This window comes from Martes martes (assembly GCF_963455335.1).
Source record: "Martes martes genome assembly, chromosome: 16".
Lineage (NCBI taxonomy): Eukaryota > Metazoa > Chordata > Mammalia > Carnivora > Mustelidae > Martes > Martes martes.
In genome coordinates, this window is record NC_137904.1 from 59,756,791 (window position 1) to 59,778,888 (window position 22,098).

At 57.5% G+C, this 22,098-nt stretch overlaps 3 protein-coding genes across 5 annotated transcripts in view; 1 reads left to right on the forward strand and 2 right to left on the reverse strand.

Moving 5' to 3' along the window:
* The window catches only part of ITGB4 (integrin subunit beta 4), a gene marked incomplete at its 5' end in the record, with an annotated part of 26,776 nt that extends 21,904 nt beyond the window's left edge, over positions 1-4,872 (forward strand). The window contains 8 exons of one of the 2 annotated variants that reach the window (XM_080825831.1): positions 1,761-1,997; positions 2,138-2,296; positions 2,693-2,842; positions 3,415-3,603; positions 3,688-3,843; positions 3,927-4,091; positions 4,184-4,294; positions 4,411-4,872. In XM_080825831.1, coding sequence (XP_080681957.1) covers positions 1,761-1,997; positions 2,138-2,296; positions 2,693-2,842; positions 3,415-3,603; positions 3,688-3,843; positions 3,927-4,091; positions 4,184-4,294; positions 4,411-4,550 — 1,307 coding nt within the window. In that variant the 3' untranslated portion in view covers positions 4,551-4,872. The remainder of the gene's footprint in view (positions 1-1,760; positions 1,998-2,137; positions 2,297-2,692; positions 2,843-3,414; positions 3,604-3,687; positions 3,844-3,926; positions 4,092-4,183; positions 4,295-4,410) is intronic. The other variant, XM_080825830.1, reaches the window with a different exon arrangement.
* On the reverse strand, positions 4,836-11,088 carry GALK1 (galactokinase 1). Of its 2 annotated transcripts, XM_080825833.1 has the most exons (9): positions 10,807-11,088; positions 10,481-10,655; positions 9,390-9,579; positions 8,803-8,922; positions 8,490-8,625; positions 8,183-8,364; positions 5,530-5,680; positions 5,273-5,435; positions 4,836-5,187 (listed from the first exon to the last, which is right to left on the reverse strand). In XM_080825833.1, exons 2-9 carry the CDS (start codon positions 10,643-10,645, stop codon positions 5,116-5,118), a joined length of 1,179 nt encoding a protein of 392 aa, XP_080681959.1. In that variant the 5' UTR covers positions 10,646-10,655; positions 10,807-11,088; the 3' UTR covers positions 4,836-5,115. The 2 variants fall into 2 exon arrangements, with proteins under 2 accessions (XP_080681959.1, XP_080681958.1); XM_080825832.1 differs by lacking the exon at positions 10,807-11,088 and having other exon boundaries at positions 10,481-10,734.
* Positions 11,089-18,494: 7,406 nt separating this feature from the next.
* On the reverse strand, positions 18,495-22,031 carry H3-3B (H3.3 histone B). The gene is made up of 4 exons (XM_080825834.1): positions 21,768-22,031; positions 21,177-21,314; positions 20,899-21,052; positions 18,495-20,807 (listed from the first exon to the last, which is right to left on the reverse strand). The coding sequence occupies exons 2-4, from the start codon at positions 21,302-21,304 to the stop codon at positions 20,679-20,681; spliced, it is 411 nt and encodes a 136-aa protein (XP_080681960.1). The 5' UTR covers positions 21,305-21,314; positions 21,768-22,031; the 3' UTR covers positions 18,495-20,678.
* Positions 22,032-22,098: the final 67 nt, after the last annotated feature.

The following is a 22,098-nucleotide window of genomic DNA, read 5'->3' on the forward strand; positions in this document are numbered from 1 at the left end:
CTGGCGTGGGGTACAGAGGGGACAGAGCCAGCGTGGCCCACAGGCAGTCGTGTGCACATCTGTGTATAAGCACAGGCCAACAGACTTGCTTGGGAGCAGAGGCACACAGGGTCGGCCGGCCCACGCACACGGGCCCATGCGGGAACACAGCCTCGCACCTGGAAGGCTGTGCCGTGGACTCAGGACATTCAGGCCACCTCCCAGGGACAAGGCCGTTTGGGAGAGGGCAGGCATGGCTCCCTGCCCTGCCCTCCCTCCTGACTCCCCGCAGTGCGGGATAAAGGGCCCTCGGCTGGCCTCCCTGGCACTCAGTTTTAGCGCGGCTCTGCTGTGGGCCATCAGATGAACTGCTCACCCTCTCTGTGCCTCAGTGCTCTGATCTGTAGAACAGGACGGCAGTCATACCACGCCAGGAGTCAGTCCTCCAGGAGTCCTACTTTTCCATCCTTGCCCTGGCAGAGTTGAGCTTGGGCTTAAGGAACCCAAGCCCAAGGGTCGTGGGGGTTTTGAGGCTGTGAGAAAGGGCAGCAGGTATGAATCAGGTGCCCAAACTCAGGGGCTAACTCGACCTGGGACGCACTCTGTGGCTTCTGGAACTGTCCCTGGGAGGCAGGCAGGGGAGAGGTTACTCTCTCCAGTCCACAGATAAGAAACCGAGGCTCCAGCCAAGAGACCTCCCAGCTGGCGACAGAGCCAGCGCCACCCCGGGGGGCGTCTTGCGTCACCAGCCGCAGCCCCGGCTGCCCCGGCTCCCACGGAAGGGCTCCTCTTCCGCCGCAGGGGCCGAGGGTCCCGGCCATCGCCTGCTGCGCGACCACCCGCGCCCCTCCCGCACACTCGGATTCCGGAGAGCCCGAGGACTGGCTCACGGCGCTGGCCTCCGCCCCGCCGCGCCCCCTCCCGCAGCCGCCCGCAGCCGCCGGCGGTGCCAACGCGGCCCTTCGTTGTTCCCAAGGCGGCGGCTGGAAGTTCGAGCCCCTGCTGGGGGAGGAGCTGGACCTGAGGCGCATCACGTGGCGGCTGCCCCCGGAGCTCATCCCGCGCCTGTCGGCCAGCAGCAGGCGCTCCTCGGACGGCGAGCGGCCCCGCGGCCCCCCGGACGACCGCGCGGACGCGGACGCGGGAACGGGCGGGGAGGGTGGCGGCCTGGCCCGCGGCGCCACACCCAGGCCCCCTGGAGGTGACGGGCTTGCCCGGCCTGCCCCGACCCCGCACCCAGCTAGGCACGCTCGTTGGCTGCCTGGGCCCGGCCCGAGCCCCCTGTGGCCGGCCTGGGGAGGTGCCACTGTGCCAGGCCAACCCCCAGAGCCAATGGACCCCTGGGGCAGGCATCTGGCTGTCCTGAAAGCAGGACCACCCGCAGGAGTGTGCGACTTCAGAAGTCTGTTGTGTCCAGGGGACAGGCTGTAGCACCCAAGGAGACCCCTCAGAGGCCTGAAGGGACACAGGGCAGACATTTGCCACCCCCTCCCCCCGCAAGGCAGGGCTAACCGCAAGGTCTCCTAGCTGGGGTCAGCGACCCTCAGACTATCCACACCGGCATCCTGAGCGCCAGCGGACATGGGCTGCAGAAGCCTGTGTGGCCCCTTGGGACCCCACCAGGAACACAGACCTTCTGTCCCTGGTGGCCAAGGAAGGCTGGGTTTCTTTATGCCACCACCCCCCATAGGTAATCCTAGGAATTCCCAGGGCCACAGCCTGCCCCACGGGGCTCTGGGTCCGGTACAGTTCTGCCCCGTGACCCTGCTCTCCTCCTGCAGAGCACCTGGTGAACGGGCGGATGGACTTTGCCTTCCCGGGCAGTGCCAGCTCCCTGCACAGGATGACTGTGGCCAACACTGCCTACGGCACCCACCTGAGCCCACACCTGTCCCACCGGGTGCTGAGCACCTCCTCCACCCTCACGCGTGACTACCACTCGCTGACCCGCACAGAGCACTCCCACTCCGCCACGCTGCCCAGAGACTACTCCACCCTCTCCTCCGTCTCCTCCCACAGTGAGTGTGGGCCACCAGCCCTGCGTCTCCCCTGGAACCCTCTTCTCTTCCAGCTCCAGCAGACTCGGGGTTCTGTTCCCGCCGCCCGTCCTCCAACACACCCTTCCCGCGCCCTCACTCTTTGTTTTGTCCTGCCGCAGGCCTCCCTCCCATCTGGGAAGAGGGGAGGAGCAGGCTTCCGCTGTCCTGGGCCCTGGGGCCCCTGAGTCGGGCTCAGATGAAGGGGTTCCCTCCCTCTGGGGACTCACGGGACACTATAATCCTGGCTGGGCAGCCAGCAGCGCCCTTTCGGGACCCAGGTAGTACAGGGGTGGCCATCCCGTGTCTCCACAGCTGTCCTGCTCCATCTGTCATCCATCTGCTCATTGCAGCCGCGCCCAGACCCAGCATCTCACCCGCCATTCCATCCCCATCAGTGCTGATGCCTCATACAGCCTCTGTCCTTCCAAGGGCGCTGGGCTGGGGGAGGAGAGGTGCCAGGCCAGTGGGGGAGGGCCATCTCATGGTGCTCACCCTCGAGCCCACAGCCACTCTGAGATGGGTGGGAGGGGCTGGGTGGCCTGGCCCGGGTGTGGCAGGGTGAGCGAGCTGCCAGGCCAGTGCTGAGCAGAGACCTGACAGCCCAGGGAGGTCAGGGGACAGAGTTCCCACCCAGGGAGCCCCGCCACAAACTGACTGTGGCCTCCTGTCTTCAGACCCCCGCTTGGCTGCCGGTGTGCCCAACACACCCACCCGCCTGGTGTTCTCAGCCCTGGGACCCACATCTCTGAAAGTGAGCTGGCAGGAGCCGCAGTGCGAGCAGGTGCTGCAGGGTTACAGCGTGGAGTACCAGCTGCTGAGCGGCGGTGAGGCACAGCTGCTGCTGGCGGGCTGCGGGGGTGATGTCTTGCCAGGCTCGGCTCGGGGTCGGGACACTCAGGAGCATCCGGCTGGACAGGAATCCCTCAAACACTAATGATCCCCACCAGACTTTCAGAGAGAGTCTCTCTTCCATGCTCCTCACTGCCCTTCATGGCCTCCTCTCTCCGGAGTTCTCGTCCACCTCCCTGGGCCTCTCTCCAGGTCATTCCTTCTGCTAGGTTTTGCCTAACAAGGCTTCACTGGCCTAGGGGACCTAGAGCCTCCGCTGGCATGGGAGGTGGGAAGTGGGGCTTCCCCGGGAAGACAAACTCACGGCAGCATGACTTGGGCCCATCAACAGCCAGAACATAATGGAATTTTAGACTGCACTCATCCCTTGTATAGTGTACAACCTAAACAACCAACCATACCATACCAGGCTGATCCCACCTGCCCCCAAACCACAGCTAATCCTGGGTGAGTGATGACTAGATCTTGGTGGCAGCCTAGGGAAGGTGTGGGATCATGCCAGGTGTGGGAATAATGCTGCTCCCTTGTCTCCCACCCCCACCCACAGGGGAGCTGTATCACCTAAACATCCCCAACCCCAGCCAGACGTCAGTGGTGGTAGAAGACCTGCTGCCCAACCATTCCTATGTGTTCCGTGTGCGGGCCCAGAGCCAGGAAGGTTGGGGCCCAGAGCGCGAGGGCGTCATCACCATTGAGTCACAGGTGCACCCCCAGAGTCCACTCTGCCCCCTGCCAGGTGAGCTGCCTCTCCACCACGTGGCTACCCCCACGAGGTCTCCTACGGACCCAGACACTGACATCCTTGCTCTGCTATGTCCAGGCTCTACCTTCACTTTGAGCACACCTAGTGCCCCGGGCCCACTGGTGTTTACTGCCTTGAGCCCAGACTCGCTGCAGTTGAGCTGGGAGCGGCCACGCAGGCCCGATGGGAATATCCTTGGCTACCTGGTGACCTGCGAAATGGCCCACGGAGGAGGTGCTGCCTGCCCCCAGGTCAGGGGTGGCCAGGGGAGGGATGGAGAGGGAGCTGCAGAGGCTTACGTCATCTTCCCCGTCCAGAGCCAGCCACCACGTTCCTGGTGGATGGTGACAGCCCTGAGAGCCGGCTGACCGTGCCGGGCCTCAGCGAGAACGTGCCCTACAAGTTCAAGGTGCAGGCCAAGACCACCGAAGGTTACGGGCCAGAGCGTGAGGGCATCATCACCATTGAGTCCCAGGATGGAGGTAGGGTGCCTCACCCCTTCTTAGCCCATGCCCCTTCTCTGGCCACCTCTTCTCTTGGCCTCATCTCTGACTGGCCCGTCTGCCCATGCCAGGCCCTTTCCCACAACTGGGCAGCCATGCTGGGCTCTTCCAACACTCACTGCCAGGCGAGTACAGTGGCATCACCACCACCCACACCAGTACCACCGAGCCCTTCCTACTGGGTGAGTTACTGGGCAGGGGATCCAGCTCTCCTTGCGGGGTAGTGGGAGATACAGAGCTCACAGAGCAGGAGAGGCAGGGCCCCAGGCAGAGTCCTTCAGTGCGTCTTCCCCTGCAGATGGACTGAGCCTGGGGACCCAACGCTTGGAAGCAGGTGGCTCCCTCACCCGCCACGTGACCCAGGAGTTTGTGAGCCGGACGCTGACGACCAGTGGAACGCTCAGTACCCAGGTGGACCAACAGTTCTTCCAGACCTGAGCCCCCCAACACTTACCCACCCATGTGCAGGAACCTGGGCCCCCACCCCGCCTCCTCTCCCTGGCTCTGGCTTGGCTCCTCCACCCGTGGACCCCTCCCGGCCCAGCACACCCAAATGCTGACCACAGGGCCAGTGCCTCTGGCTACAGAGGACAGAAGGTGTCCTCTGGGAGGAATAAAGGGCGCAGAGGTCCCAGAAGGCCCTTCTGGCAGCAACGCCCCTACCCCAGGCCCAAGCCCATTTGCACGTAACCAAAGAGCTGGAACCAGCACGACAAGGCCCCTGCTTTGTCCCACACTTAATAAAAGATTTTGCTACCAGTTGGCCCTGCCCAGTCCGTTCTTGCAGGGAATGCCTGCACAGCGCAGGGGAGCGCTTCTGACGTGGCTCCTTGGATACCCAAGCGCACACCCACCTCTAGAGGCAGGCAGGCGGGTCAGTGGTGGGAGGCACAAGTTTATTGAGCACCCAGAGGCAGGAGGGCCGGCGCCAGTGGCCTGAAGCTTTGTGCCTTCCTGCCTGGCCGGCCCCATGCCCACCGGGCGCCATGCCCCAGGGAATGCCTCACCAGCGCAGGACCTTGGCGCCATCAGCCGCCTGAGAGAGGTAGAAGGTGGCGGTGCCAGAATACTGCTCCTGCGGGAGAGGCAGGTGGGGGTCTCAGCACGGCATGGCCCTGGGAACCCTCCCCTCCTACCCCTGCGCACCCGCGCCCGCCCACCTGTATGTGCTGCATGGCTTGGGAGGTGGAGGCGGCCTCCAGCAAGGTCACAGTGCAGCCGCCAAAGCCACCACCGGTCATGCGGCTGCCGTAAACCCCGGGTGCAGACAGCGCAGCCTCGACGAGCTGGTCCAGCTCAGGACAGCTCACCTCGTAGTCATCCCTGCGGAGAGGACGGAGGACAGGGAGGGCCTAGAACGGCCCCGCCCCGGGGCTTAGCCTCACCCTGGGCTATCTGGGCACCCTGGGGTCCTCACCTGAGCGAGTGGTGGCTCTCCACCATAAGGCGGCCAAAGGCTCGGTAGTCCCCGCGGCTTAGGGCGGCTGCCGCCTGGGCCGTGCGCCGAATCTCACCCACCACATGCCGCGCACGCCGGAAGCCTTCTTTGCTCACCAGGTCTCTGCCAGCTGGGGAGGGAACGGGGTCAGCGGACCTGCCACCCACCACCTCTGGGCACCTACGGATGTGGGGCTGGGGGGCGCCAGGCGGTGGCGTGGGGGTGGGAGGCTGAGGGCAGGCTGCGATTTGGGAGACCTCATACGGACAAAGCTGTGCACAGAACCTTGTATTGGTGACTCAGGTTTAGAGCCTCCCCCAGCCCCCAACTATAAAATGTCACTCGGGGGGCGGGGGGGGGGCGCCTGGGTGGCTCAGTGGGTTAAAGCCTCTGCCTTCGGCTCAGGTCATGATCCCAGGGTCCTGGGATTGAGCCCCACATCGGGCTCTCTGCTTGGCAGGGAGCCTGCTTCCTCCTCTCTCTCTGCCTGTTTCTCTGCCTACTTGTGGTCTCTGTCTGTCAAATAAATAAATAAAATCTTAAAAAAAAAAAAAAGTCACTCAGGGCGCAGCAAACATTGAGAGAACCCACAGAGAGCCCCCCTCCCAGCAGGGGGCCTGATGCACACAGTGGGTGCTCAGTAAACAGCAGGGGAAGCCCCAGACCCTTGATGCTTCCAAGTTGAAGGGCAACACACGGCTGCCTCCCCAAGCCCACGGTAGTGCAAGCGGGAGAAGAAATCCTCCTGCTGCCGTTCAGGCTGGAGCACCAGTGGAGCCTCCGCTGGAGAGGCTGGGGCCCCGGAGCCGGGGTGCAGCCCAGGCACACATCAAGCCGCAGGGCACACCGGCATCGGGCTGTCCTCGCCAGTTCATGCCGAGGTGGGGAGAGCAAGCCGATTTGGTAGGGGCAGCCCTAACTGCCAGAGGCTTTGCTGCTGAATTCTGAGGGCCACACGGTGGTTTGGGAGCAGGCAAGGGTTTGGAGTTGAACAAGGTGACCAAAGCGACCACCTTGGGCAGAGGGCCCGAGCTGGGAGACCCAGGCACCAGGAGCCAGACAGCAGCCGCTAACTACTCAGAAAGCCATGGTGTGGGGGGAGGAAGGCAGGGAAGGGGCAGAGAAGGGAGAGGAGAATGGGAGGGGGGACATAAGGACACAGAGGTGACCGAGGTCTCACACAGGAGTGACAAGGGTGAGAAAAAACCAGCAAGGGGAAGTCAGCAGGGGAAGCCTATAGGGGAGGAAGGATGCAGAGTTCCACTGGGAATCAGGTGGAGGTTCCGGAACCAGAGGTGGAAACGGGGGGAGGCTCCAGCCGGGGGAGCAACGGGCTGCAAGCCCCAATCCCAGGTGGCGGCGGCGGCGGTGGCTGAGAGGATTGAGAAGTGAACACAGACGACAAAATGGGCCATAAGCATTAAGTCTCCCCCCAAGACTGGCACAGGAAAGAGGCTCAATTTTCAAAGAGAAGAGAACTGGCCATGTTTCCAAACAGGAGAGGAGCCAGGCAGGGCACAGGAACGAGGCAAAGGAGGCCATTTGGCACAGGACTCTGGAGAAGGCAGAAGCAGCATTGGGGTCCCCAGGGAGGGAAGACCCCCCCACACCAGTAGTGGGGAAGGTGTGCGGTGGAGAGGAGGGACGCCCAAAGTGTTCTAGCATGAAAACCTCCGGCAAGGTCACCTGCAATGAGCAGGCGGGGCCGTTCTGAATGGGACAGATCACCAAGGAGAAGGACAAGACAGTCCCACAGGGCTGGCGAGCGTCCCGGCAATGGGCACCTGCACCCTGCCAGGGAGGGCGCGGCTCCCGAGGCCAGCAGCCTGGCCCACAGCTGAGAGTACGGGCTGGGGGCTGAGCTGCCCGACTCGAGGCTCAGCACTGCCTCATCCAAAACACGCAGAGTAGTAACAGCATCTGCTCCACAGGGTACGGCAGAACGCGGGGAGATTGATCTGAGCTTCCAACTATCAAATATACTATCTTCCCGGCCACGTGTACCAGGAACCTTTCAGATACACACACTTTTGGACTCTGCAACCCTACTCCTCTGAATCCAATCCTAAGAAAATACCGAGAGAACACAGAGACACTTGTGTATGAAACCGATCATCACCGCGTCATGTGCAACCATCGGCAAATGGTCACGTTACAGCACACTCGCGTGCTGAACTTGTCTGTAGCTTTCACAGGCCCTGCTGATGACGTGCCTCTGCCGGCCCAGGTAAGGATTCTCAGATAACGTTAGAAAAAGAGAAACAGGGTGCCTGGGTGGCTCAGTCGTTAAGTGTCTGCCTTTGGCTCAGATCATGATCCCGGGATCCTGGGATCGAGCCCCGCATCGGGCTCTCTGCTCAGCAAGGAGACTGCGCCCCCTGCCCCTCTGCCTGTCTCTCTGCCTACTTGTGATCTCTCTCTCTGTCAAATAAATAAATAAAATCTTTAAAAAAAAAAAAAAAAAGGAGAAAACAATATGAAGATTTCAAGCAGCCCTGTGAGGTTGGAGGGTCTACAAGGTTGGGGGAGCGGGCAGAGCGCAGCGGAGGTCCCTGGAGATGAGGGGTACGTGGCAGGGTCAAGGCTACACGGAGGGCCCGGCCACCCCTCAGGGCCCCCAGCCAGCTCTCACCCTCTAGTTCCTCCAGCCGCACCTCCCGAAGGCTCTCCTTGCCCAGTGCCCGGGCCACCTCTTCGCACTGCCGCCGCCGCAGAGGGTACTCGCTGGAGCCCAGGGAGTGGCGGACATTGGAGTTGGTGATGAGCACGGCCAGCTTGGGTTCTGACAGCGGCACCAGGCTTGTCTCCAGGGACCTGGCATTGAGTTGGAGTAAGGAAGAAGACAAGCCCGAGGATCCACGTGCCACACCAGCCAGGGGGCCATGCTCCACCCAGAAGCTCCTGATGATGGGGGGGAGGGTACAAGGGGAGCCCCTGACCTGCAGTCAATGAGCAGCGCGTGGCCTTTCTGCCCCAGCAGTGCGATGAGCTGGTCCATGATGCCACAGGGCACCCCTGCGAAGCTGTGCTCGGCCCGCTGACACACCTGAGCCCGGGCAGCTATGGACCCCGAGTCTGCAGCACAGGGTGACGTGGGGAGGCTGGGGCCCAGGAGGGGGTGTGTGGGGTGGGAGCCATGGGAGCTCCAGTGACACTCCAGGGAGGTTCCCCAACCCCTTCCCGAAGCCACAGCAGAGGGGAGCTTTGACAAGCGGAGGAGGGCTGGAGGGGGGGCTGGGGTCTAGGAAGTACCTGGGCAGAGCTGCTGCAGGAAGGTGTACGTGGCCACTTCCAGGGACGCGGAGCTGGACAGCCCACCCCCCAGGGGCACGGAGCTGACAACCACTGCGCTGAAGCCAGGGAGGGGGGCAGCTGGAAAGAACGGGTGGCGGTGAGATGGGCCATCTGGGAGGACAGGCCCGCAAAGGGCATGTATTTTGGCATGAAGGGAGGCAACTGCCGGATCGCTGCTTCCAGGACTATGTCTCAATTGTCAGAGGCCACCTTGGACCCAGCACCCTTCATCCTACCCTCCTAAGTTAAGCTACTTAACCAGCAGCTGAGGTACCCGGCACACAGTCTTCCTAGCTCCTCTCCTGGTTTAGGGCTCTGGAGGCCAGTGGGCTAGGGGTTTGAATCCTGGCTCCTCCCATCATCTAATGGGCAGTTCAGGGAAAGTTCTGGAACCTCTCTGGGCATCAGTCTCATCATCTTACAATGGCGATACTCTCCTCCAGCAAGCTACCCAGGGGGTGGACTAGATGAGCTAAGGAGCTTTGTAGCTGAGAAGTGGTGCTCCTAGCACTAGTGTGAACTTGACCCTGGCCTCAGCCCCATACCTGGGTAGTGCTGAATCACTCCCTTGACATAGTTGGCCCAGCGGGGGGTTCCGGGCTCCAGTGACCGCTGGGCTGTGGGCAGCGGAAACTGCAGCCGCCGGGGTTCATCAGCATCCTCCGAGGTGGTGAGGAGGGAGACAAGGCCATCCGCCCGGGGGCTGCCCACCAGCACGGTCACAAGCTCCAGCGCCTGGCGGGAGAGACAGGGAGTATATAAAGCTTCTGCCTGCTGACCAGTGAAGGAGGCTCCCTCCCACACTAAAGTTCTGAAGCATGAGAGGTTTCAGTCCCTTGGAGGCTCAACAGGAAAGGAATGGGGGGGGGGGTGTTTGGGGGAAGAACCACAGTGCTGAGTTGGCCCTGAGGGCTTGGGTCCTGCCTCTGTGTCTTCAGAGGCAGGGCCCGTGCAGCAGACGTGCAGACCTGGACTCTGCCCTGAACACGGGCTCTCAGCTATGGGGCAAGGGGGAGGAGAGCTCTGAAGGCAAAGAGAGTCAGAGCAGCTCCAGCTGATGCCTTGCCATTGTGGAGTGGTCTCAGGTGCCCGGAACCCACTCACTTGCCAAGCTGCACCAGGTGGAAAGGGCCCAGCTCTAATCGCTGCCCCAGGAAGAACCAGCTCTGGGACCTTGAGCAAATCACTAGCCCTCTCTGGGCCTCAGTTTCCTCCTCTGTAAACTGAACGGGCTGGGCCAGGAGCTCTAGGGCTAGCTTCCTCAAGTCTGCAGTCGGGGCCCCTGGGAGCCAGAGCCCGAAGCGTCCCCTTCCGCATGCTCGGTCGGGGCCCAAGTTGAAGTGGCTCCCAGATTGATGGCGAGGATCGTCAGTCTACAGAGGGCGGGCTAGAGCGACAGGGCGTTGGCACACCCCCTCCTGGCTTACTTCCTCGCGGATCCCCCGCTCCCTCCCTTCCAACGTGGGAAATACCCATCCCCGGGTCTCTCCCATGTGCTCGTCCCCCAAACTCCGGGGAGGATGGCTAAAGTTCGGTGCGGCCGCCCAACATCCACGCAGGGACTAGGCACCTCCCCGCGCGCCGCAGGCCTGCCCTGCCTCGGGGGAGGCTCGGGGCTCCCCTCCCGGCCCCTCACCATGGGCAGCACCAGGCCCTGGTTGTAGTCCGTGTGCTCCCCGATCAGGTTGACCCGGCCGGGCGCCGACACCGCCAGCTCGGGCTCGGCCCCGAACTCCTCCCGGAAAGCTCTGCGGGCCTCGGCCAGCAGCTCCGCAGCCTGGGGCTGTCTCGAAGCGGCCATGACGCCTGCCCTGCAGCGAGGCCCGGTCGGCGCGGGATGCTCAGGGCGGAGCGGCGCGGGGGCGGCGCGCATTCCTGTACGCGCCCCCCGCCCCCACCCGGGGCTCCTCCCGCCCCCGCCGAGCCCCGCCCGCCCCAACCCCGCCTCCCGGCCCCAGCCACCTGCTGGGCGCGCTCGGCCGCGTCTGCCCCCGACGCCCCCACCGGGCAGGCGGCGGACTTTGCGAGAGACCGGCGGGGGCCCAGTAGAGCGGTATTGGCTGGACTGGAAGACCCGGGCTGCCCTTCCCCGACCCTGGCGCTTCGTTCTGTGCTCCCCACACCGGCCCGTCCGTCCACCCACGGCCTGAGCTGGGGAGCCCGCATCCAGCGGACCTGGATTTCCCAAAGGGCTCTCCTAGGTCCTAGAGTCCTGCCTCTGTGCGAGGGCGTCAGACCCTGATCATGAGCCTCTGAGAGGCGCCTAGCACGCGGCGTAAATCGAGATCAAGAAAGCCAAGTTTGGTGGTGACCAGGGAGTCGCTTCCTACAGGCCCCTTTTCTAGACTGGCCCCGCCGGCATAGCTGTTAGCAGTGGAACTGAAGGAGAGTGGCGGTGGCCAGCCTCTCCCGGAAGGACCGATGGCAGCAGCCCCCCTGGGGCGGGATTGTTGGCCTCAGCAGGTGCTTCCTCAGTCCTGAGCCTGGGATGCGGAGGCTGACGCTCGCCACTTCCTCTTTCACCGGCCGGCATCCTGAACCTTTAAGCGGGTCCCAACCCCCACCGGGACACCGGTCCGCGGTTGCTCCGATGTGAAGCCGCGGGGCAGAAACGCTGAAATGTTCGCAGCCTGTTTGGGACGAGGGTGGGCGCTTTGTGGAGAGTTGTGGCCAGGGACAGAGCTTGGGATCTGCTCAGGGGTTTGCCCAAAATGCAGCACTGATACTCTTACCGTGATGAGCACCAGTAGTGCATAGAATTGTTGAATCTTTATATCCTGGGCCTGAAACTCATGTAACACTATGTGGGACTTATGCTTCAGTTTAAAAAAAATGTAACACTGAAGACTTCTGAAATAAACATGGGGGTAAATCTTTGTGACCCTGGCTTAGTCAGGGGCTCTTTAGATGTGACACCCAAAGCACAAGAGACAATAGGAAAACAGATAAGTTGCACTTCATCAAAATTAAATACTTTCGTGCCTCAGGGGGCAGCATCAAGAAAGTGAAAAGACGGGGTACCTGGGTGGTTCAGTTGTTAAGCATCTGCCTTCTGCTCAGGTCAGGATCCTTGCATCCTGGGATCCAGCCCCTGTAGCAGACTCCTGGCTCAGCAGGGAGTCTGCTTCTCCTTCTCCCTTTGCCCCTCCCCCTCACTCATGCACGCTCTGTCAAATAAATAAAATCTTGAAAAAATAATAATAGGGGTGCCTGGGACCCTCTCCCCCTATCTGCTGCTCTGCCTACTTGTGTTCTCTCTGTGTCAAATAAATAAAACCTTTAAAAATAAATAAATAAATAATAATAATAATAGGGCGTCTGGGTGGCTCAGTGGTTAAGCCACTGCCTTCTGGCTCAGGTCATGATCCCCAGAATCCCAGGATCAGGTCCTGCATCAGGCTCCCTGCTCAGCAGGGAGTTTGCCTCTCCCTCTGGCCCTCCCCTCTCTGTGCTTTCTCACTCTCTCTCTCTCTCTCTCAAATAAATAAAATCTTTTAAAAAGATTTTGTAAATAATAATAATAAATAAATAAAATTGCCTGTGGTGATGGTTGTGCATCTCTGTGAATATACCAAAACCACTGAATTTTATCCTTTGAATGGGTGAATTGTATGGTATGTGTAGTATATCTCAAAATTGTTTTTAAAGACTTTGGAGGGGGGGCACCTGGGTGGCTCAGTCAGTTAAATGCCTCTTGATTTCAGCTAAGGTCATGATCTCAGGGTTGTGAGACGGAGCTCTGAGTCAGCCTCCCTGCCCAGCGGGAAGTCCACTTGAGATTCCCTCCCTCTCCCTCTGCCCCTCTACCGCTTGTCTGTGCACTCTCTCTCTTACTCTCTCTCTCTATAAAATAAATAAATCTTTTTTTTTAAGATTTTATATATTTATTTGACAGACAGAGATCACAAGTAGGCAGAGAGGCAGGGAGGGAGAGGGAGGAAGCCGGCTCCCTGCTGAGCAGAGAGCCCGATGCGGGGCTCCATCCCAGGACCCTGGGATCATGACCTGAGCTGAAGGCAGAGGCTTTAAGCCACTGAGCCACCCAGGCACCCCAATAAATAAATCTTAAAAGAAAAAAAACCTTTGAGAAATACGACGATTCCAAATTTCATCTGATGGTCTGCTTCTTTTGAGCACTCAGTAAAGCATTTTTTGGCATAGGCAAAACAAAACAAGACAGGGAGTGGCCCTTGAGGCCGGTTGAAATGGGATTAAACTCACAAACCACGCCTTCCAGTGGGCACCACTCACAGTGGTCTGCACTCCCTCTCTGTGAAAGCAACTCCTCTGTGAATCCTTTACCCAACTGAGCTTTGACGTCTCACAGTTCTCCGCCCAGATCTCTGCCCAAATCTCTGACTATCTGTGTGATCTGAGATCTGTGTGATTTCAGCCAGATGACTGCACCTCTCTGAGCCTCAGTCTCTTACCTGTAAAATGGGGCTAGTGATTGCCGTGGTAGAAGAACCGAATGAGCTTATCTTCAAAGAGGGCCCAGCCCGGCACCTGGCACTTACTAAGCACAGAATAAACGTTTGCTGTTATCATCAGTCATCCATTAATTCAACAGATATCATGGACTGTCCTGTGCAATTAGCCAGATAAAAGATAAAAGGTGCTAGTGCTGTCTGTGAGAGGAAGACACAATCTGGCCCCCTCTGGCGAAGGGCTCTGCAGGAGGAAAGCGCTATCTGAGTAAGGGAGTGAGAGGAAGGCTCCTAATCCCTGTGAGGCCTGTACCCTTTTTTATTTCCGTTGTTTCACATCCATTTGCCTAAGGTTCGTTATTTGTATTGTTTTGGTTGTTCTCGGAGAACTTGGCTTTAACTGAGGGTCAGCGCTCCTGTTTGCTCGCCGATGAACTCTGAAACATTGATTTTTATTTGTAAGATGTGTTTGCTCTCAGTTTTTGAGTCCCATCTAGCATGTTACATGAAATCTGTTCAAAAGGAAGCCTCCCCCTGACTTTTCACCCTCCTTCCCATTCTCCCGGCCAAATGTCACAGCACTACAGCGGAGGTGGCACCTTCGTGGGGACACTGCATCCCCAGCCAAAGTCTGTCCTCTGCTCTGCTGGCTGAAAACTCCCCAGTATCAGCACAGCCAGAGGCAACTGTCTCGCAGGACTGAGGCATCATGATAGAATTCCCAGTGATTCCCACCACAGGGATATACGGTCCCGTGATGGGAGCCGCCGCGTGCCAGCCAGAAGCCCAGTGGCTGAGGCAGGCCTAGAGTTCGTTGACACACATCGGTCTAGGCCGTAGCGACAACTGGCTCCTGACTGAGGGCAGGGCCTCTGGAGATGCCTCTTCCTTGCCCGAGTCCGTGGCTGTCTTCACGCCCACGTCTTCACCCGCGGGTCCTCCCTGCTAGACCCAGTTTTTCATGCGACTGAGGCCTCTGGGCTCCCTGCTGCTCTGGTTCCTCAGTTGCAATGACAGCCTGGTTCCCTGATGGGACTTGGGTCCACGTCTCCCACTCTAATATCTACAGACATCGTCTCTGAAAATGCAGATGGCCCGCCCTCTCATTCATTCTGGGAGCTTCTTTTTGTGATTGTTCCCAGAGGGTTGACCTGTCTCCTGATTTGGACCCCCTTTGCCCTTCAGCAATATTAATGATAACAGCTTCTGTAATATTGATACTACTAACCTCAAGCTTTGTGGTCAGCCCTGGTATCAGAGCTCGTGATCAAAGCCCGGTATCAGAGCCCGGACCGTGGTGCTGGTTGTTTACTACCGGGCTGTGCTCTGATTGGCCAGTGCCCTTGACTTCTATTGTCAAATATTTTTGGTCACCAGGCTTTGCACAGATTATTTCATTAAATCCTTACAAGCCTATTAGGTAGTAACTGTTTTTATTCCCGCTTTTACAGGTAGGGGAGCACAGATGGGTGAAGGAACTCATCCCAATGGGGGAGCTGGGTCTTGAACCTGAGCCCAGCTGCCCCTGAGCCTGTCCTCTCAGCTACCACCTGTCCCCCGGAGCATCCTAACCAGCTGCAGCTTCCGCACGGTAAGGTGTGAAGACATAAAGCTCAGATTGAAATAAGGGATTGTGGGGGCGGGGGGAGGCAGCTGCTCTCTCAGACCACGGCAGCCCCAGTTTCTACACGAATGCTCCCAATTCGGAAGCCAGGGCAGGACCCAAAGCTATTGGGAATGGGGCTGATTCTTTGCCCCTCCCCGTGCCAGGAGCGGATCCAGCCAGTTGTGCTGTCGGGCCGCCAGGGCCATCCGGGCTGGTGAGCGAACGCGTCCGGGGCTGGTTGCCAGGCGTGACTCCAAAAGCAGGCGAGGCTCAGGCCTTGACTTCAGAGCGTTGGGAGCTTCTTGCCCCTCTCTGGCCTCGGATGCTCCTGCTAAGAGGGGCCAGCTTCAGGCTTTGTCTTTTCTTTCTTTCTTTCTTTTTTAAACATTTGTTTATTTGACCGAGAGAGCACGAACGGGGGGAGCAGCAGGCAGAGGGAGCAGCAGACTTCACGCTGAGCAAGGAGCCCAATGCAGGACTCCCTCCCAGGAGCCTGAAATCATGACTTGAGCCGAAGGCAGAGGCGTCACCGACTGAGTCACCTAGACGTCCCCAGGCCTTGTCTTTATTTGATGCCCCCACCGTGTTCTTGAAGTTCCCGCCCTCTAGGCTGATGACCACCGTGCCAACGGTCAGGGAGAAATCCAGACTCACAGGATGCAGGGGACAGCTTAGGGCCACAGCCATCTCTTCACACTGGGCGCTGCAGCCAGTCTGGGCCTCCAGGCCATAGCGGGTGGGCGTGGGGACTGAGATTGGCCAGGGAAGGAGGGGAGCTCCAGGCTGTAGCAAGACCCTCAGGCCCACGATGCCTGGGCCTTGGACGCAACCCCATCCGTCCTGTCCCCTCTGCTGATGCTCTTGGCTCAGTACTAGGTGGTGAGGAGCTTGTGGGGCAAGGTCCTGAGGTCCAGCATGTCTAACAGAGAGGGTAGGAGGGGAGTGGGGGCTAATGGGAGCCCGGGTATCACCTCCATGGGGACATGCACGGTCCCTCACGCTCCCCTCAGCAAAATGCCACCCAAAGCCCCCTAAGCTTGCAGCCCACCAGCCTCCCTTCCCAGAGCCCCCCCCCCTTTTTTAGAAGATTTTATTTGACAGAGATCACAAGTAGAGAGGGACAGGCAGAGAAAGAGGGGGAGGCAGGCTCCCTGCCGAGCAGAGATCCCGATGTGGGACTCTATCCCAGGACCCTGAGATCATGACCTGAGCCAAAGGCAGAGGCTTTCACCCACTGAGCCACCCAGGCGCCCCCCAGAGCCCTTCTTGTCAGTAGTATTGCTGGTGCCTGAGATGGGCTTCTCCTTTTCTGGCCACCCTCCATTCCACTATGTGCTTTCCAGAACTACAGTTTTCTGAACGAGAGCTGGTAGCTGCCGGGGAGAAGATCCCAGATGCTGGCACCCTTTCCAAGTCATGTATAACCTTATAGCCCCTTCAGGGACCACAGCCTCACCAAAGCCCCCCTGCCCTTGCCTCCCGGGTAGAGGAGGTGACCAGAACTCTTAGCTTCCTCCCTGGGGAAAGGGGATGGTGGAGAAGGAAGATCCTCTGCTCAGGGCAGAAGGCTAAGAAATGCTGCTCCTGGTTGTGCCCGGCCGACAGTCCTGGCCCCTGGCAAACATCAGGCATGATGCTCAGGCAAGGACACCAGAAAGGGCAGGGGGCACATCACAGAGAAATCCTATGATGCTGTTTGGGACAATGGTGGTGTCTGAGTGGGACCCCTCACTGCCAGGGGCTGCTGGGCTGTTAGCAGAGCCATGGAGAACAAGGACCCCCAGGAGGGAGGACAGAGGCTCTGGTCCTGCCTTACAGCACAGCCCTCTATGTATAAACTCAAAGCTGTCCCAGCTGCACCCACCTCGGCCTACAGCCTTGCTCATTCTCCACACATGCCGACAAAGGGCTCAGGGAGCCAGAAGGCCAGCCATCTGGCCCAAGAGGGCACTTTCAGCCTTCTCCCTGGGGGTGGTTTGGGATTTGGGTCGGCAGCCTGGGCAGGGGCTTGGCTCTGCCTTCCTTCCCCTAGCCTCGCCCTCAGGAAGGCAGCTGGAAGGCCAGCTGTTCGTGCTGAAGTGCCTGGCCGAAAGCCAGGCCCAGCTGGATGGACATCCCTGAGGAAAGTCCACAGGGGCAGGTGGGACTACCATTGGGCTGAGGGAAGGAAAAGGCTGTGGGGCCCAGACAAGGCAAGCCAGCTGCGTTCTTCTAGCCGTGCCTGGGGTGGGACTGACGGATCTGTGGGCTGTGATCGCCTCAGCGAGGTGGCTATGAAGTGCTCCCAACCCAAGGGATGGGGAGGTAGGGGTGGGGACCGGATGTGCAGGGTGGGGACTCAAGGCTCTTATGCCCAGTGGACCACAGCACCACCAGTGAGACAACAGCTGCAGATGGGTGTGGTGAAAACTGTGCACCTCGCCCTTCTGCATGGCAGGCGAGCTTGGCCACAGGCCTTAGCCTCTGATCTCTGGCCCTCGGCTGTTGCCCTGAACACAGGACGGCCCCGTCGGCAAGAAATAAAGGGCAAGCCCAAGTCTCCCACCAGCCCAATGGCAGACAGCTAGCTGGACTGCGCACCTTCTACTACCCTACCTGAAAGTGACCCAGAGACCCCCGCCCCAATGCCCACCAGGCAAGAGGCAGTGCTTTCAAGGAGCCAAGTAGGGAAGACCCCTGAGGAATGACTGAGGAAATGAGTGGGAAAGACTAAATTTCCAGTCTAGCCAGTGGGCTCAGGGTTTGTTTCTCTACACTTGGAGACATTGGAGACGTTGGTCAGGCGGCAGCAGAGGCCCCTGGGGGGTTGGGGAGGCCTGGCAAGGGGCATAGGATGGCTCTTGCTGGCCTCTCTCAACTGCTCTCCTTCCTTTCTGGCAGGGCAACAGGGACCAGTTGACTTGTTATGTATGGGCAGATCTCCGGAAGTCAGCCAGGTTTGACGTCCTTGGCTCTCTGGTGGTTTTCTTTCATGCCACCTTAAATTCTGTAAATAGGATGTAACTTCTGTGTATTGTCTAAATCATCTAGTCTACCTACTGACCAGCTTACGGATGAAGCAGGGATATCTTACGACCCAGCAGCCTGAGCCCACAGGTGCACACTTACATTAAGTCTAACTGCCTGGCAGAGAAAAGAGGGAAAGGTAAGACAGGACGAAGGAGCATGGAGGGAGAACAATGGGGGTCTCACCCTCATGAGAGTGGACCTGGCTTGTGACCAGCAATTTCACAAACACCTTGGCCCTTCAGCTACCTTCTGAAGGGCACAGGCTAAGAGCTTCAAGACAAGGGCAATGAATGGCTTGGTTCAGATCTCCTGGTAGCGGGCCAGTAAGGGTGCTGGCACTTCCAGCCCTTAACTGGTCTGCTTGAAACCAAGTCCGTGGACAGTCAAGAAACGCAATTATTAATACACAGGTTCACCAGGCATCACTTGGCCCTGTCCAAAGCAAACTGTGACACGTATCACCTTTCAGAACAGGGGGTCTGCCTGTCATTACTGAATGCACTTCCCCCGCCCCAGGAGTCAGAAAGCAATTTTCCAGGCACTTCCCCACAGGAAGTTTTATTTGTGAAATAGAGGTTATCAATTCAAATGAAGACCACTAACAAAAATAAACTTCAAAAACTTTATTTTTGTCTCATCCATCAAGGGCACAGGATACCTTCATCAGCTCCAGCTTTTGCTTTTCTCCTTACAGATTGTTCCATCACCTAAACCCAGGGTTATCCTGTGTGGGCAGCTTCCTAGAACCAAAAGATATTTTTGCCTTCTGGGTTAAGAATGCTCAAGCAAGTCTGGAAGCACAAGCTGCACTATTTAAAGCAGCAAATTCCCAGCTGCCCAGTAAAATCCACAGACCTCTACATCAGATGTAGGGAAGATGCCTTGAGGGAGAAGGTTCAAGTTTCACCCCACTTGGGTCATCACAACTAGTAAACTCAACAAACTGACATCACCATAGTGAAGTCTGTCTACTCGAACTCAAGACACTGCCAGGTACACTTCACAGCACATTAGGCCGTCCAGGATCATGATGTCCTTCAGAAGCACAACGTTGGATCACAACTGGGAAGTCACCCTTCCAGAGCTGGTTACAACGAACCTTCTAGAAAACCAGCTCTTTATAGATTGGCCTCCACCTCTGATGCGTCATGGAGGCTAATTAAGTTGCCAAGAATCAAACCTATTCTAGCTTGCCTCTCTCCCTAAGTCCCTTGAATTTGAAACCAAACATTTTTTTAAAATGAAGCTACTTTATTAGGGTACAACTATCTTTATAGCTACCAGCTCCAAATACACAGAATGCTTGTCTAATCACCAATGTGGCTCTTGTGCCCATGTCTTGCTGACATCTAGATACTATGCATACACTGTACCATCAATGGTTAAGAAAACTAGCTTTATACTGAAAAAGCAGCTTAGACCAACAAGGAGTTCTAAACTTGTGTTAAAATAATTTGTATAAAGAAATTTCATAATTATTTTTGTATATAAATGGTTCCCTTGTCTACTGAGCAAAACCAGGTATAAACTAAGCTCAAACTTCAGGATACAAAGAATCTAGATAATGGATGTATTTAAGCTTTGTATATGCAAATGTAGGTTTTTGACACTTAGTTGAATAAACAAGTTTATTTGTAAATTTAGTCAACATACATAATTGACCTGAAGACTTCAATAGAAGGATAATTTTTAAAACCACCTGGAAGGCTATCTCTATAGTGATTTTCCCAGGACCGTGTATCAGATGTAACCTAACCGGACACCATCTTAACTGGCAGAGGTTCAAGCTGGAGTTGTGTGCCCCTCCCCCACAGCAAGTTTACTCTAAGAATTATTATAATACAAACTCCACAAGGAAAAAAACTTCGGTATTGTTTCCTCTTGGTAGAGAAAAACTCAACCTAGTTATGAGACCAACCACAACACAAAGAAAAGCTGCACTAACTAGTTTAGATTATTAACAGATGATGCTGGTGTGAATAACTCAGTATTATAGTCTAGAGCCCTTATAAATAAAATCCCCCCATTAGTGTTTGCATTAATCAGCTAGAGGATTAGTTAACATGTGGTAGAATGAGGACTTATGCAAGGTATAATTTGCAAAGCATTTTACTATTATGAAAACAAGTGCAGTCTAGTTAGGAGAAAACCAACTTGACTTTAAATTACACACACCTTAATGACAAGACTCCCCACCACATGTGAATGTAAAACATTTAATTTAAAAATGTTGACACTACAATATATAAAATAGCTATTATAAATGCACATAGTGTATTCTATAGCTGCCAGGTTTACTTTTTTTTTCTTTTTCTTTTTTTTTTTTTTTTAAGGAAACTGTAAGTTACACTGTGGTTAAGACTTGTATCTTCACCCTTGAAAAAGCCCACATTCTATCACAGTGATGTATGGTCAGACTTAACAGCCCCAATTGTTAAACACTTGGATCAAGTCATAACCAGTTTTATTGCAAAAGGACCCTGTACACATTTATCAATTCTAGTACCTTAATAGCTACCCAACAAGTCATTAACATACAGAAACATGCATCATGAGAAGCAAGAAGTATCACCCATCCCTTCTGCATATTAGCAACTTGTCACTCCTGAGCAACAGTGCTCACATCACTGAGGTCTGTGAACAGTCACTTTTCGCATTCATCCTGAGTGAAAGATGGAATGACTTAAGTACAAATGCAACATATTATAAACAATTTCTTACAAAAAAAGTCACAAATTAAACCAAAGTATTTTACAGAATTTACTACAAAACACCATAAAAACTGCCTTCACTTAAGCTCTCTCTCCCCGTATCCGGCGAGCCAACTGGATGTCTTTGGGCATGATGGTGACTCTCTTAGCGTGGATGGCACACAGATTAGTATCTTCAAATAAACCCACCAGGTACGCTTCACTGGCCTCCTGTTGAGGACAAGAGCCACACTATTAAACTCTTCGCGGAGGAGAAGCCACGCACGAGCCCTCCGACGCTACACAGCCGTGCTCGCCTTACCTGAAGCGCGCCAATGGCGGCGCTCTGAAACCTCAGATCGGTTTTGAAATCCTGGGCGATCTCCCTCACCAACCTCTGGAAAGGCAGCTTCCGGATCAGAAGCTCGGTGGATTTCTGGTAACGACGGATCTCCCGAAGCGCTACGGTCCCGGGCCTGCAGCGAGCAGGGGAGTGTAAGCGGACACCCGGGGACGGACAGAGCCCGGCGCCAGCCCCAGGACGCGCTCCCGCACGGGCCGCGCGCCGCCCCGTCATTGTCTGCCTGCCGCCTCGCCTACCTGTAGCGATGAGGTTTTTTCACCCCACCGGTAGAAGGGGCGCTTTTCCGGGCGGCTTTAGTGGCCAGCTGTTTGCGGGGTGCTTTCCCACCCGTGGATTTACGGGCAGTCTGCTTGGTTCGGGCCATTTTCTTTTACCTAAGGAAGACATCCGTGATTCCGGGGCCCCGGCGCTCGCCACCCTGGGGGGTCACGGGGGGACGGGCTCGGCGCCCCTGCCCTCCCGCCTCTTCGCGGCGGCAGATGGCCCGGGGCCGCCGCCTCCTCCCCCTCCCCTAATGACTCAGGCTGCGAGGAGCGGCAGCAGCCTCCCCCGGGAGGGGGGGGTGCGGGGAGGAGTCACTTCCCCTCCTCGACGGGCGGAGGCCCCGCTTGCCCGGAATCCGGCGTCGGGACCTCTGAATCACCACCGGGAAAGAGGCGGAGACGCGGTTCCGGAACGAAGCCCCAAGGGAAAACCTCCCGGACCCACACCCGACGCCGGCGGCCCGAGCAGCCCGCACCAGCCAGCACTCCGCTCCCAACGGTTGAGGCCCGCGGCATTAACGGCCGACGGGTCCTCGAAGCACGAGCAAACCCGCCAACGCTTACCCAATGCCGAAGTCCTAGACCGCTTCTTCGACCGCCGCGCCGCTCCTGCTGCCCAGTGAAGAGCCGCAGTCGCCGAGCAAAGAAAAAGAAGACCCTCCAACGAACGACCAAACCGCTCTGTGCTCCAAACCCCCCCTTTGCCTCCGCTTTTATACCCACGCTTCACGCTGCGTCCCTGCGTCATAGGTGCCTCATTTGCATACACCAACGACTTTTTCTATTGGCGGGAGCTTTCGCCGACGCGCTGACATCCCCGACACAAAGGCCGTGCTTCGGCCCCGCTCCCGGATTGGTGGGCATCTAGGCCGCTGATTGGCTGTTAAAGTGGCCT

Excerpts from the sequence above, each read along its gene's own strand:
- GALK1 (XM_080825832.1), bottom strand. The coding sequence starts at position 10,717 with ATGCGCGCCGCCCCCGCGCCGCTCCGCCCTGAGCATCCCGCGCCGACC. Across the intron at positions 9,580-10,480 it reads AGGGCCTGGTGCTGCCCATG|GCGCTGGAGCTTGTGACCGT; the intron begins GTGAGGGGCCGG and ends CTCTCCCGCCAG. Across the intron at positions 8,365-8,489 it reads GCGCTGCTCATTGACTGCAG|GTCCCTGGAGACAAGCCTGG; the intron begins GTCAGGGGCTCC and ends ACTCAATGCCAG.
- H3-3B (XM_080825834.1), bottom strand. The coding sequence starts at position 21,304 with ATGGCCCGAACCAAGCAGACTGCCCGTAAATCCACGGGTGGGAAAGCA. Across the intron at positions 21,053-21,176 it reads AAAAAACCTCATCGCTACAG|GCCCGGGACCGTAGCGCTTC; the intron begins GTAGGCGAGGCG and ends TGCTCGCTGCAG. Across the intron at positions 20,808-20,898 it reads CCGCCATTGGCGCGCTTCAG|GAGGCCAGTGAAGCGTACCT; the intron begins GTAAGGCGAGCA and ends TGTCCTCAACAG.